The sequence below is a fragment of the Corvus brachyrhynchos genome, unplaced genomic scaffold, assembly GCF_000691975.1.
Source record: "Corvus brachyrhynchos isolate BGI_N302 unplaced genomic scaffold, ASM69197v1 scaffold44, whole genome shotgun sequence".
Taxonomy (NCBI): Eukaryota; Metazoa; Chordata; class Aves; order Passeriformes; family Corvidae; genus Corvus; species Corvus brachyrhynchos.
The window spans coordinates 126,305-142,160 of record NW_008238359.1 but is presented as its reverse complement, the minus strand read 5'-3'; the positions used below and the strand labels follow the sequence as shown (position 1 = coordinate 142,160).

Below are 15,856 nucleotides of genomic sequence, written 5' to 3'. Positions count from 1 at the left end.
TGTGGAGCTAGAACTTCCTTGTAGGTCTCGCAGTTCTGAAACAGATATCCTGTCCTCTGGATTGCACTTCACTAAGCATTCCACCTTCATACCTTGTCTCTTTACCTCTAAGTAATTTGATTTTGTTTTAAAGAGAGCGTAGAATGTCTGAATCACCTATTTGAAGATTTTGCATTCTACTAATCACCAAAAAAATATGTCAGACCAGTGTTTTCAAAGCCAAAGTTTTCGAAGCCTACTTTGTTCTTACCTTGCCTGAAGTTGTAGACCAAGCTTTCAGAACTCAGACACAAAATCAAGGCACAAAAACTGAAGCATAGGTTATTGCAGTGCAGCTGGGTTAAATGACCAGATTCTTTATGCTTAGCCTATATTTAGACCTTACTTATTCTGCAGCATATATGAAATAAAACTTACCTACTTCAAGGTGAGCTTAGTAATGCCCTAGTTTTTCATTTCCTGTATCTTCATTTAATGGAATGGGAGTTTAGACACCTATATGTAGTTGCCTATTCATATATATTCTATAGACCTAAATGCTGTCTCCTGTCCATGTTGTCCTGTAATTGGCCGATACACTTCTCTACACTCTGAGGTCTTACATGGTGTGTGCAATTTTCCAGAGGAAAATAACCTCTGAACTTTTTCATCTTTTGGGTGGTTATCCATGGTTCTTGCAAAGAAAACAGCATTTGTCATAGCTTTGATTTAGTGTTCACGTCAATGAATTTCACACGTACGGGCTATGGCTGACAAGGTACAGACCGTGGAAAAGTCAAGTGAATAATATGGAGAGGAGTGTTCTCAATGAATTTCTACAGAATAGTTCAAATTTCTTCCCTTGAGGTGTAAGCAATGGATATAGCCTCCATCCAGATTTTTTAATCTCCTATTGAAGGAATGCAGGCATGGATGCTGCTCCATTGATGCCACTGGCAAAAATCCCATTGTTGTGGAAAATGGCCCCAAAGATATTGTTGCTGACCTACTGAGATCCCTTCTAACCTGAATTATTCAATGATCGTGTGATTTTATGATGCACTTCAGTGTGATACAAAAAAATGCAGGTTGTTATTAGGAGGATGTAGAGACATCTCTACATTTAAGACTCTAATTATTGTTACAAATATCCAGAAAATACTTACATCTTCACAGGTTAGAGGAGTCGGGAGACAATTAATTTAAAAGTTTAAATAAATGAATTTTTATCTCGACTAACCTAAGTGAAGTGAGCTCATCTTCTATGTTATAAATAGGGGAAGAGGTTCTCCACATGTTCAGTCCATCTATCTTCAGCATTTATCTTAGGTTCCACTGTTCCCTGTGCCATGCCTTGTGTTTCTCCACTAACTGTAGAAGGCACCTATGTGGTTAGCTCAGACTAAACTAACACATTTCATGCAGCTGATGTTATACAGTGAATTCCAGGCTAAATGGCTTGGACTGCTGTGGACTGTCAAATGGACCATTGACTCATGTTCTGTGATTTGGAAAGTGACTTATCTTGCATATTTTACAAAATTGAACTATTCTATTACCATTCAGTATTTTATTGTTGGAGAACTTCCAAGCAAATGAAAGCTCTTGGCCTCTGATGGCTGGAGACTATGGGCATAATTTTTAATGTAGTGCCTATCTTTTTACTTTTCTGGAAGTTTTGCTATTTTCTGGATCCAGTTTTCAGAGATCAAACAGCCTGTAAAGAGACAACTTTCGTTGCATTTCTGTTGCAGGTGTGGATTACAACGTGAGAACTGTCGCAGTAGATCACACCCAGGTAGCGCTGCAGCTCTGGGACACCGCTGGCCAGGAACGGTGAGAAAGGTTCTCTTGTGGTTCAACCCTGGTAGTCAGCCAAGCTGTGTAGCTGCTCCCTCACTGCCCCATCCACTGGGATGGAGGAGGGAACTGGAGGGATGAAAGTGACAAAACTCATTGCTTGAAATACAGACAGTATGATGAAACTGAACACCATGCCCGTCAAAACCTGTATGCATTTTAAAGTTTCACTTCCTTGAATCATCTGTTTGAAGGTTACTAAGCATGGACCTAATCCTGCTTCCTGGAGAGGAACAAATATAGGAGGATTCCTAATAGAGCCAGTGGATTCCCAGTTTAGCTCATTCCCTTGCAGCACTAATGTGCTGATTTGCTGCTAAGTCCACTGAAAAAGTGACAGTCTGTAAAAAAGACTTAATTAAGCTCTGCGAAGTTTAGTACCACACTATTTCCTTAGGAGCAAGACTGATTTTAAAATGCACCTAGAATTATTTCTATAGAAGAAAATGCCTTAATAGATAAAAAAAGGTGTTTATTTCTTTTACCAAAACAATAGCATTGTAGTAGAACACCAGATTTTTGTAAGCATTCAGTGGTAATTTCCTTCCCCATCTCCTCACCTGTTGTGTAATTTTCTATTACTAAAAGCAAGGATGATAATGACAATCTACGTTTTCTACAGGAACCTTGGAAAAAAGGTCTCCAAAAACCTAGCTAGCTTTAGAAGAGCACTTAGTGAGGGAGAAATTTCTGCTCCAAGCTTAAAATGAAAGAGGTGGGAGAAGGTGAGATATGCAACTAATTATCCAGTCTAACCCAGAATCAATTAAAGAAGGCAGGGGGAACTTTTCCAAACACTTCCTTTTAAAAAATTACTTTTATTTATTTTTCATTTGGTTTTTGTTTTCCCTTTTTTTTTTTCCCCAAATAATTTATTTACCTTTGCATGGAGGAATTACTATAAATTTTAACTTGTCAGATTGTTGCTTCTGTTGAAGAGAGCTGTAACCACATTCTTACTTGTAGGTACCGAAGCATTACCAAGCAGTTTTTCAGAAAAGCTGATGGTGTCATTGTGATGTATGACATAACAGCAAAAGACACATTCACAGCTGTCAAGCAGTGGCTGATAAGCATTGAGGTAACTTGACATAACTTTAAATCTAAGCCCTTGTGTCATTCTCTACCTTCTTCTGAACAAGGGCTGTTAGCAGGGTAAAAGAGGGAGCAGCATGTTTCTTGTGTTGTCACAATTATATTTTTTCTAGTGAGTTTGATCTGCACTGTTGAAGGTGAAGTTGGTTTTGATATCTGTTTCTATGAAAAAAAATTGTAGTTCCAGGGTTTTAAGGACTTCCAATGAGTGGTGGGAAAATCACAGCATGGAGTTCTGTGATTTCTCATGAAAGGAGCTGATGACCCCCACTGATCACTGCTAGCACTGAGAGGTGTTTTGGTTCAGTGATGGTGATCACTGATGATCATTAGCAGTTTGATAACCAAGTGTGTAGCTCGTGGAAAATAGACTATATTGTGAGCATAAGCTGTAAACTTAGAACTATGTAATCTACATCAGTGCTATGAAACTGCCTCGTGAAAGACAGTTCAGTGTCCTGGGGATCATCCTTCAACCACTTGAAAAGAAAATCATAGCCCATGCCACTGAGTGATATCACTTAATTAAAAATTAAAACATATTATGAGTGTAAGCAATGGAATTTGCTTGTGGCCAGAACAAAGAGTAAAAATAAAACTGAGGCAGCTGCCACAAAGAGCTGACTTGTAGCAAGAACAAAGTGTGACTTCCTGTTTGCTCACTGGAAGAGTAAGGGACAAATTGATATGTGAAGATCATTTAGTCTGATTTTATTTGGCACATGCTCTAGTGTAACACACTGTTTTCCATAATAGCCAAGAGATGGCTTTGGGAGTTCAGATTAGGACTCAGTCATTTAAATGCCTCCAAACAGTCATAGTTATTCCAGATATGAGTAGCCTTATTGAAGTAATATTAGCATGCATTTGGGAAGAACAGGCCCTTGCTAATTATATGATCTTAATAAAGCATTGGCATGTTTTAATTCAGTATGGTAAAAGCTAGAGGAGCATTGCAGAATTTGATTCAGAAAAATGGAATGTTGTGGTCAAAACTTTTTTCCAAGCTGTAATAGTTCACTCTTCTTTACTAACTAATTTTTGTTTGCTGCAAACTGTTGCTAATTTGGACATACAGCCAAGTCCATTTACTGCTGTAGCATTCAGTTCACCTAATGAAAGCACTCGCTGTGATAATTATAACACTTTTCAGAATGAATTTTGATTTCTGTCTATTCTGTGTATTTTTGGGCACCTATTCTGTGTATTTCTCCACTATTTCATGTAATTCATTTGGCATAATAGTACCCAGGTGTTGCCATTATTTTTCCTGGCCATGTAATTAGAAAAGCAGTGGCTATAAACACATAATATCTGAGCCTGTGTAGCATGGTGGTTTTCTCTCTCCCATTTTAATACAGTCTAATGAGCTTCTGTGCTGCTATTAAAAAAAATCCCTAGTTAGTGTAACCTTAGCATTCTGTCTTTTTCATATCTTTTATCCAACTTCAGTTCCTGATGTTTGTAAGCAAAGTGGCATGTACCTGGTTTGTGTGAAGTCTTAAATGTCTTGTTATATTGTGACATTTGTTAGCTTTTATCCTCTTAGTCTGTGATCTTTTGAATTCAATGCCTCAGTTGATATTTGCTGTTTATTCTGCAGGAGGCAAGTGGGGAGAATGTGCCTGTTCTTTTGTTGGGTAATAAAACCGACAACGAAAAGGAGCGCGAGGTCCCGATGGGAATGGGAGACCATCTTGCGAAGGTAATGTACTTAGGGAACCCCTTACAAGGTGAAGGTTTTAAGACAGAGTCCCAATGTGTCCAAATTCATAGAAACACAGATTAATGTTAGTCAGACAGGTATTTTTAAGGATTAGGAACCCCATTACAGTCATCAATTCAGCTTTCAGTGATGTAAGTGCTGATAATTACAGTACTTATAACACTGCCTAGATAAAGAGAACACCCTAAAACCAAACTAAACAAATAAAGAGCCCTAAACCAAACCAAAAAGTGAGTGGAGAAGAAAAATGCTTAAGAATTCACTCTCACTGTGTCTCCTCTGTCTCTTTGTTACCTCTTTTTCTCTATTTCCTTCCTTGCTGCTTTTTTTCTCTCTCTTTTTTTCTCCCTTTTCTCTGTGGAAGGATTCTTAACATAGAGATAATTTGGGGACCTTTTCTCCCTCCTACCTCCTGTAAAACCACAGAAGACCATCTGTTACTCCTGTGGTAGGAGTAGAAAACATGTTTACTTTTAGTAACTTTCCATCAAGGAGATAAAATAAGTAGAGTTAACAGTCTGCATCTACCAGAGCACTGGTGATCCATGGGCATAATTTAAGCATTCAAGGGACTGCAAATACCAGATACTTGTTTATATTCCTGTATACCATGCCCATCAATTTTTCTTTTGAATCTCTCTATGCACTGCTTATAGTTTGAACATGAATGCCTGCAGAATATTCATTTATTTAGGAATAAGTCATCACAATATTGCTGAAAAATTCACTGAATTGGTAGGAATATACCTAAATTAAACAGTGTGCTGGATTTCACATATTTACCTGTTTTGCCTTTGAAAATGAATTTACTGCCAGTAATAAAAAGGGTATTTTCAAAATTTGAAGTGCAGCTGAATTTTTCTTCCAGGAAAGGTTGCTGCTAGGCACCTCTCTGTAACTGAAAGAATTAGGGCCAGATCTCTTTCTGTCTAACTTTGATTATTCACATAGCCTTTTCACATACCTCCCTATTCAGGTTTGTGTCCATTATTTGGTTTTTATCAGAGAGGATTATCAGCCTTGAACTTTATCCCCCAAAGGTTCTCCCTTTAGGAAATCAGCTTTATTTTCTCCTATGCATGGAAATGCAGATAACTTTGAGACCCTGGAAGCTAGGAGGAACTCCAGGGTGTAACACTGAATCCTTCTGTGAAAAAACAAGTGACACATAAATGCTAAATGGACAGAGAGTAGGTGTCTTGCGTGTCATCTCACTCTAAAATAGTTGTACTAGCAAAAAAAAGATGAATCATTCTAGTATATAGAGCTCACAGCCCACCAGGCTATTAATTCTAACATGTCATGCAAGAAAATAAAATGTTTTGCATAAGTAAAACAAAAAGTTGTCAAATAAGATGGTTATAATCAAATGAATGGACCTGAATGACTCATTTGAATGTTTGAATGTGCTGCCTGAGGTAGTTAAGAGAAGGAATGATTAATGGCAATGGATTAGTTGAAAAGCAGCATAGATATAATTAAATTATAATAATTTGCTTGCTGAGCTAATAATAACCATGAATTTTAGTGAAATATTAATTCTTGCTAAATGGCCACGTAATTCCATACCACTGTCTCTGTTAGTGTATGCAATTGAGTGAGTTATTTTGTGAATAATCCCATGAATTACTCACTAATGATCCCAAATACACAGGGCTAGATGCTGAGCTGACACTAATTTGTATAGCCATATTTGGTGAAAACAAGCTCTTCTTGTGCAGACAAAGAATCAGTTGAGCCTGCTGGCCCTGAAGTCCAACAGTTTTAAGGACTGTTTCAGTGTCTCACAGGATGGGATTGGTTTTACCCAGCTTTTTCTACAGTCAGAAAGGAACATGTACTTTCAGAGGGCATTTCAGGCCAGCTGTATTAAGTCTTGCTTTGTTTCAGTCCCACATCTTGCAAGTATTGTACTGTACTACAAATTTGGTCAGAAATCCAGGGGCTTCCATTATAATGCATTTGTCACGTAACTTCTTTGCAAGGCAGGCAGCACAGTTAATTTTTAAAAGGAATAATGGCAGCCTGAAGGGAGTTGTTGTCATTTGAGAAGACTGGTAGTTCCACTGTGTTTGTTATACCCTGTGAAAGGGGGAATGGAATGAGCACAGGGATTCTGGATTACTTTTTTTAGCAGAGGATCCAGAAGGAAAACTCCATATAACAAATTTCTCTTTATCTTAGCTTGATCCAGTGATCAAGAGTGCATGTGAGCACAAGGGAGAGTATTCAGATCATATTGTGAGTGTCAGGAACAGCCAATGTTCTATTTGAGTGGATAAGTGTAACCACTGCCAATTATTTAAATAAAATGCCTTATGATAAAGGTGCTGCTCAGGCGTGCTCATACCTAGCATGATTTTATTTTGGCCCTGCACATACTTCCTGAGTGGTCTTAAATGGGTCAATAAATCCTTCTCTATCGCTGTTTCTCAACTATTAAGTAAGATAATAATGCCTTGCCTGCCTTGGCTTTGCAGAGTGTATGTGCTTCATGGAATGAGGACTGTTTCTGTGTATTCATACAGTGTCTCCTTTGTTAACCTGTCAGTGCCATTCTTACACAAATACCGCTAATGAAGGAGCTATTCTCAGAGTGATGCTGCTTTACAGGACAGAAATTGCCCAGCTCTCTCTGGTAATAATTCATTTTCCTCCCTATTCTTTAGATGTCTGCTGATTTGTAGGTAAGTTTTTAAAATGAAGTAATTGCCAGTGGTCTCCAAGGTTCAATAGCTAATTCCTGGGTGGAGATGGATGGCATTTCCTAGCTTAATAATTATACGTGTCCTGCCTGCTCCTACTTTGTGCTCCTTATGTATGCTATCAATTAAAGTTTCTTCTTTGAATCAAAGAAATGGCACTTTGTATTTGCAGACTGTCTCCCCTTTCAGATAAGAACCTTTTTGCCAGACTGAGAGAATTAAGCACTTACTATCAACTTTAAATTTTTATCTTTCCACCCAAGCAATTTGTTGAAAAATCCATTTGGATTCATGCCAGCATAAATGTTATCACTGAGAGTTCTCCTCTAGTGTCATTCTGTTGTATGTGGGGAATATGTTGGAGAAGTATCACTCTCAGCTTGACAGACAGAATACCTATAAACTGACCACAGTAGGGTTTCTATTAGAGTTCTGATCATCTGAGCAGCAAAAGAGAGTGTAATTTTTATTTCAAGCTTCTGTTTGCATAGCTAGCAAGAAATTTGACCCAGTCAAATTTTATCTTAAAACTTTTCTAAGAAAAGCAAGAGAATCATAGGGTGGCATCATTGTGAATGTTGTGTGTTAAAAAACAATCTATAAAATATTTATTCACCACTAACATTGCCTGATTTCTTCCTTCTCTGCTCTTCTGTGCTTATCTGGTCATCCAGAAATTATTGCAAGTTTTTCAATCCTGTTTTTCATTAGAACAAAAATTATAACCATTGACAACATATTCAAAACTGACACTGGATAACACTGAAGCACTTTTTTGAGGTGTTAAAATAAACTACTGTATTTATGGAATTATTTTCCCCACTTTTTGTCTCTGAAATTTCATGAAGATGACAGGAATTTCCAAAAGTTGTGCAATTCTGGAAGCATGGTATATAGGGGAAAAAAACCAAACCAAACCAAAACTGAAATACCTGGTCGTCTTAATGGAAAGTTTTGAAAACTGAATTATAAGTGTCTTCTGAAGAGTGGTTAAATAAGTGTAAGTGCAGTAATAACAGTTAATAATAAGCAAATGAAAATATGAAGACGAGATTGTAATTTCTTAAGGTACTGACTTACTTGAATTTTAAGTTACTGCTATAAATAGCAATAAGACACATAGAAAAGTAGAAAGTGAATAGAAATTTGAAATCTGGATGGGTAAAAGGACATGCAGTTAATACCACAGAGGCAATGTAGGTGACCTCCAGTGTAGTAGGTTGTGAAAATAGACAGATGTTTATTTTGGAGGATTATCGGTCATTCCCTTTCAAACTTCTATGCCATCAGAACTGCCAGGCCAGGCTCTTGTGCAGATGATCTCTTGCATTTGCATTTATGGTGATAAGACTTCAGCTGAAGTGCTGAGAATCTCTCCCAAGACTTGATCATTTACCCACTGTTCTTAATTACAAAGCTCCCAGGGGGGTACAAAACTGAAGATGCAGGCTGACTTTGGAAGAAGGTGCAGAAAAATTTCATGAATACAAGAAGATGAAAGAAGTGTTACTGGAATTCTTTTCACTTTCTTTGTCCAGCACTCAGTGATGTGGGAATTGCCTGATCATCACAAGGAAAGTTCACAAGACTTCAGGACCTTATGACATCTTTGCATTTGAGCTCTCAGATCAAAAGCCACTCTACAGAAAAAGTATCCACTAAGAGAAGCATATAGTTGTTGTTTGTGAGGCACACTTGGACTTCATTTGTTACTCTTTACTGTTAGCTCTAGAATTAAGATTCTATGATGATCTATTTCTCCTTCTTTATTTTCATATTTCAGAATATCTGTGGCGAGATACTGTGCAAAAGTAATGGAAATGGTCTTTCTGTTTGATTGTAGGATTACAATTTAATTTTCTATGAATGCAGTGCATATTCTGGGTACAATGTGGAAAAGTCTGTGCTTCACTTAGCTAGGTAAGAAGAAAATACAATCAATGAGTTTTTTACATGTCTCACTGCCCTGTCACTGATGACATTGTGAATTCTCTTTGTTAAATTAGTTTTATAGGAACTCAGGGTGGTGAAATATTTGTTGCTTTTAAACTGCTCCATAGCCTGACCCTGTTTCTCTGACTGAGAAGTTGCTCAGGTTCATAAAGACTTAAGTTAGTAGAGCTCTGTGTAGATCCAGAAACATCTGAATTGTTGCTAGGAAAGCTGAGGGCCTTGGCTGTTGTGATAGTTCTTGCAAGAATTTCCTGAAGGTTTGGAGAAATATACTTGAAAATGGATGCTGCTGACTCCTTGCAGCAGGACAGTGGATATGCTTCTTTCTTCCCTCTGCTCATTACAGCTCAAATTCTGCTGTCTGCCTCGGGGCTGGGAGACAGGAAGAAGTGGATTTTTGAAGTTATATAAAGGCTAGAGGTAAAAATACAGGAAAATATGGCCCCTCTGAACTACTTAGAGAGGTGAGGACACTGGTAATGAGTTGGCAAATGTCTAATATTGTCACTGAAATTAGTGAAATTTTGTGGAAGTTATGGTAATTGGTAAGTGTCTAGGCAGCCAGATTTGTTTTAGATTTGTTCCAGCCTTAAAAGTAAGATATGAAAGTCACTGTTTTGAGTCTCTGTAATATGCAATAAATATTAACAATCAGCACTAACTAAATTTTTCTAAATAAATGAACCAAGGCAGTTGTGTGATGGGGCCATAATTGCACTTTTTTGTTTGTTTGTTAGTTCAAAAAATTCTGTCCTATTCTGTTAAATCTCTGGATAATTTTATACTCTTGGGAAAATGTTTTTTTGTTTGATCTCTTATGGGTTTTATTGACTTCTTTTGTCACAAGTATTCTTTCTTTCCCCCAGGATTTTAAAAGAACATGAAGATAAAGTGAAAGAGAAAACCATCGAACTTCAATCTGATACGAACAAAAAGTCATGCTGTATCAGGCAATAAAATGCTGAGGCATGTTTAGACAATTCATACATTTATACAACACTACTATCAGATTTTCTTTTATCTTCCAAATACTTCTTCTGCTGTGTTCTGAGTGTAGGTGTATGTGAAAATTAAAATCTTTTTATGCTCTGATCTTGCTTTTATAAATATTGTCTAATTGACAGTGTATTTGGGGCAGTAACAGTCTTCTATTCTGTTTGATGCCTAACAACACTGAATCGTGCTTTGTCATCAGGCTCGTAGAAGCTGCCAAATTATTAATAATAAGAAATAATTCTATGGGAAGAAAACCATTAGGAATATGAAGTAAATTCTTATTGGTGTGAATGACCCATCCTATGAATACTGCTTATGTCATTTCTGTTCATACCTTTAGATCCTGATTTTTTCCCAACCTTTGTTTAGAGATTTTTAAAAATTGCCATAGGTGTACTTGTTTGTAGTACAAATCATGTTAAGGCTGGCTGAACAGATCTTTGTTTCCAAAAGTCTGTTACAGAAGGTGTCACAGCAGATGTTGGAGGTAGAATGTTCAGAAACAGCAGATCTTATTTTGAGGAAGATTTTCAAAAACTTACCAGCATTTAAGGAGTGAAAAATGTCACCAAAATCCAGTGAGATATTGCTCTTTTAGCAATGCTAAGAAAAAATTCCTCCTCATGTAGCTAAACACATGACTGATTTTTCAAAAGCAGCTGCCACACAACATTCCTCCAGGGCCTGATAGCACTGAGGCACAGTGCACCCACGGGGACACATTTTAGAAAACCATGGCCCACCCTGGATCATAAGAAACGCAAATGTCAATTATCTTCTGAAGCTTTTGTGGAATATAAATGGAAATAAGAAACTTGAGAGTGTGTCATCCAGCCACCACATGATCAACAATTATTCCTGGTGGGATATGTCTTCACTGCATCCAGCTATTGTGGTAAGCATTCAAGAACAAGAATTTGCAGTGGTGAACTGTGTGGGAAAGTGGAACCTGTGGCATAATTTATTTCATTAAAATATCACACAAGATGGTAGATTTCATTATATAAGACTGTTACAGATATTATGGTTTTAATCCGTTTTCTAAATGTTTTTAAAAAGTTATTTTTCGTTTGAATAGTGAATCAATTTAAAACTAAAGATGAATATTAAGAACTAGCTCAATAAGTAACTCTATTTTTGGATAAAAACTTTGTCAGTAATTAATTGTGCTCTTGGGATTTCAGTCTGATCAAAGGTGTTTATCTAGTTCCAAGAACTGCACAATAGGGGGTTGCAGACTTTCCCCTACAGCAATTTCTATATCCATACCAGCACTCAAATGCCCTTTCCTGTAAGCTGGGATCCAAATGTGACCCCTTCCCTATCAGGTAAAATAACCTGGGCCTTCCTTCTATCAGGAGTGATGGCTGAACCAAGCAGCCCAGGATAAGCTGATTATTAGGAGTTTTTCCCTTGTTGATTCCTGAGAATCTGCTCATCCAAATGAAAAAGAACTCCCCTTGCCTTCAGTGAGGTGCCTAAGAAGCTCTAAAACACTAAAGGAGCAAAATGAGCATCCATTACTGAAAATCAATAGGCTTTCTGTTCACTTCCCAGGGTTGCTTCTTGAAGTCCATTACTGGTTGTGGAGAGTTGAGTCACCTTATTGACTGTGGCGTGTTATCCATCATGGAAATCTCAGAATTGAACCATCTGTGTGCAGTCCTGGCTGGAGCTGAACTAATGCAAACCATTAATTTAAATAACAAAATCAACACTTTATCCCGATTTCAATTAGGAAAGAAGTGTCATCAGTTTAAATATTGGCTTTGCTAATTGACTTTGAGTGATCTGTTCCCCCATCGATATTGGAACCAGCAATATTTCTTCCAACCTCTGTCAGCCTCAGGAAGACAGCTTGAATGCTTAATTTCAGCTTTACTGCCCATGATTCTAGCCCCACAAATGCCCAAATTCAGATCCTTAATTTCTTTTTCCCTGAAGTTCATCTTGGTTTTGAAGGACAGTGACAGGTGAAGTGGATTTTCTTTCTGTGACTTCCACAGGATCATGTTTATCTGGGTGTCTTTCGGTGTGCACTGAGACCATGCCAACAGGATGTACACAATTTGAGAGCAGACAATACTAAGGAGCAGCTGAATCCTGGGATGAGGGGGATTTCTTCTTCTAGAGACAAATCTGGTGCAGTCTAGGACCCAGGCAATGTCTGCCATCTCAGACTGATAGCTGTGGCTGCTGCTGATCCCTTTTGCAAGTCCAGCCAAAACCCAAGCTTGAGTACACATTGCAAAGGTGCAGATACACACACAGCACTGACGTCATCAGCCACACAGACAACACAGAGATTGATGTCTTCACGCCTTGTTACCCACATATACACAAGCAGCATTCCTAGAAATACGAACACAGATAACCTAATCCTCCTCTTCCTTTCCAACAGATCAGGATTGAAGTTTGCTGATGAAGACGTGCATGTACACAACTCCTGTGACTTGCAGTGCTCTCTTTCTCCCACTCTCCCCAGGATCATGCAGAAAATAAGGTTCAATGAAAAGATGTCCTGCAGCTATGGGGCACAAGGCTCAGTCAGATAAACTCTGACCAGCAACTTGCTTGCATACAATTGGTGCCTTTTATTCTACCTTCTCTTGATTTTTTTCCATGCTTTTTCTTCCATCTACCCTGACCCCTCCCTTTCTCTGTCCTTCATATCCCAAAGAAACAACTTGTCCCTAGTTGCCTTTTCCCTATTAGTCCCAGGTTTTCTACATCTGTACCCACATACCTATTTCTTCTAACATTTCCTAAGTCACCTTGACTTTATGTGCTGTTATTGATACAGTTACTGAGGTGCTGCTGGCCTTGCAAGTTTCCACTCCCGAAAGAGTCCCAACTATTCCCTTTCAATTATTTGTGAAGTTACAGTGTAACTCCCCCTTATCCACCTGTGAAGTCCTGCATTGCTTCAGCTTCTCACTCTGTTATTTGCAATGTTCAGAGTTGCCTGTGTCGTGTCCAGGGTTTCTCATGGCCTGTTTGGTTATCTAAACCTCAGGCCAGGGCTTAGTCACTTGTTGGCACACCTGAACAAACAGCAGGTACTGGTGGGTTAATGCTCACAGAAGACAGGTATGAATAACATGCTACAAGGCTCTACTTCTGGACAGATTCTGCCATCCAGCTGGCCGTCAAAGTGGTGTGGGAATTTTCAGCTTCTCGTGTTCCTTGATGCTAACTGTGTTGCTGGGTTGCTGTCTTCTGACTGTCCACCAGGGTTTCATACCTCCTGGCAGTATTTTTCTCAGCTCTTCAGAAAGTTAATACTGGCTTAATAGTAATATTTTAATTTTTCCTTTTTTTTTTTTTAAACTTTTTTCCTTTTTTTCTTCTGTCCTTTTTTCCTTTTTCTCCCCTTCCCCTTCCCATTTTATTTCCCTTTCCCTTCCCATTTTTTCCCTTTCCCTTTCTGAATTAGCTTTAACTTGCTCATAGTCTCCCCCTCCTGTTTCCCCAAAACTTTTTGGGTAAAGATAAGACAAGATTGTGATGCAGCTGTACACCATGAAACTGGCCTATGGGTCATGGAGTCTTCCCTGAACAAAGTTCACAGCTGGTGTAAGATTGATGACAGTAGTATATTCTTTTAGGGATATGTAAGGTCTCAAAAATTTCCTTTACTAGAATGAAGTACCAGCAATAGAGAATGAGAACTTCTGCTGAAAAAGTAACTCCTTACACTCAGCAGGCTTCATCCTGCTCTCATGTTCACTGATGTAACTCTTTGACTCAATAATGTTTCCTCTAATGCTACCCTGTGTACAGTAAATCAGCTCACAGGCTGTATGCACCTACACAAACTCTTAGAGGGGATGATGACTTGGAAGGAGAAAGTGGGAGAAATTTATCTCTGCCTGGTCAGGTACCCAATAGTGACAGATCTTTGGGTATCGTGCACAGTAAAAAGCCGATTTACATGGATATAACACAGTGCTCCCAACCCTTTGGAACTGGATGTCCATGAATTACTGTGTACAAATCAAAACAGGTTCCAGCCTGCTCAGATGTGAATGGAGCAACAGAGGAAAAAAAAATCATTGCACACTATAATCTTCCTGAGAGAAGTGCGCAGCACCTCGTCACATACCAGATTTAAGGAGTAATCTGCAGCTGTTAAAGTGGGAATGCTCCACGCGCAAGGAATATATAAGGAACAACCACACTGAAACAAGTTTGCCTCTGAAAGAACTGCAGTCAGTGGTCACTCCCCATGCTGGAGCAGGGACAAATGAGGAACAGGACAACTGTAATCCCTATGCCCAAGACAACTGGAAGCATTGGAACTGAATGGCAGAAACCATATTACTTGGGGTGGCACAAAGCATTACACGCAGCCCCTACTTTTCCTGGTCTGCCTGTTGGCTCCCTGGACAAATTCTGACAGACACTGTGAGGTCAACTCTGAAAAGAAAGGAAACTGAAACTCAGGAGCAGAGGAGAGAAAAAATGTACATGAATACATTGATCTAATGGTTTGCACTCTTTTTCTCTCCTCAGAACCTCAATCATCGATAAAAGATTTGTGTACTATGGTAGTAAATTAACTCAAGTAAAATTTCCCAACTTGGGACCATTTTTGTTTGCAACATCCGTATATTGGCAGAATTTTCTACCATGTGAGATCATTTTGGAATAAATCCACTTTATCATCTGCACAAGTGGAAGCTTGTTTTAGAAAGCAGAAACATGCTCATAAAGCTCATCAGTAGCAACTTCCTGAATTCATCCACAGCTGTTGAAATAATGGGTCTTTCTGATTATTGAAATTACAGGAATTGCAATAGCATTCACATACACTTCTGAGAAAAGGAGACAGTTGGGCACTTTGGCCTGTTTACACATCAAACAACTGAAGTTCTTTTAATATGAAGCTACTAAAAGACACCTGATTACTGTACAATGAAAACAGGCTTCTAAAGGGGAAAAAAAAACCCCAGTAGGTTAAGTTTACAGGGCGGGTATTAAAGTTCATTCCTATTACTAATCTGAAGTATTGTATGCAGTGACACTGAATCCTTCCAAATGTACTTAGAAGTTAAAGGACATTGGATTAGTCAGATAAGCATTGCTTCTTTCCTTTCAAACACTGAAGAGGGAAGTGCTTCAAACAAGTCCATCTATACCGGACAGCTGTGTTTAGCTTCTGCAGTTCTCAGTGCCTTTTCTGCAACATGCTTCTCCTGAGCACAACAATCACTGGAAGAAAAACTCAGATTCAGAGGATCTTTCTCACTGGAAATGTCTGGTTTCCATGGGTTGAACAGGAAGGGAGTAGGGAATCCTGTGAAACTGAGACATTCAAGTAACACACTATGTGGCTCTGAATCTTACTCAAGTACTCGCATTACTTAAGCTGCTGTTCCTGTGTGTGTGGATAATGAGCGGTGAAGATGCTGCTGTGTTGTTTGTGTGGCTGATGACATTAGTGTGTTGTGTGTGCATCTGCATCTTTGCAGTATGTAATCAGCTCAGCTTTTGGCTGGACTTGCAGAAGGGAAGAGCAGCAGCCGCAGCTATCCTGCCT

The 15,856-nt window shown here is 38.6% G+C and overlaps 1 protein-coding gene across 4 annotated transcripts in view; it reads left to right on the top strand.

The window, feature by feature from the left end:
* CRACR2A (calcium release activated channel regulator 2A) overlaps positions 1–10,300 on the top strand; it is a 51,533-nt gene extending 41,233 nt beyond the window's left edge. For 3 of the 4 annotated variants that reach the window (XM_017735908.1, XM_008634871.2, XM_017735910.1), the window contains 5 exons: positions 1,734–1,815; positions 2,806–2,920; positions 4,538–4,639; positions 9,209–9,285; positions 10,185–10,300. In XM_017735908.1, coding sequence (XP_017591397.1) covers positions 1,734–1,815; positions 2,806–2,920; positions 4,538–4,639; positions 9,209–9,285; positions 10,185–10,275 — 467 coding nt within the window. In that variant the 3' untranslated portion in view covers positions 10,276–10,300. Of the gene's footprint in view, positions 1–1,733; positions 1,816–2,805; positions 2,921–4,537; positions 4,640–9,208; positions 9,286–9,664; positions 9,740–10,184 lie in introns of those variants that run through there. The other variant, XM_017735909.1, reaches the window with a different exon arrangement.
* The last annotated feature ends 5,556 nt before the right edge of the window (positions 10,301–15,856 follow it).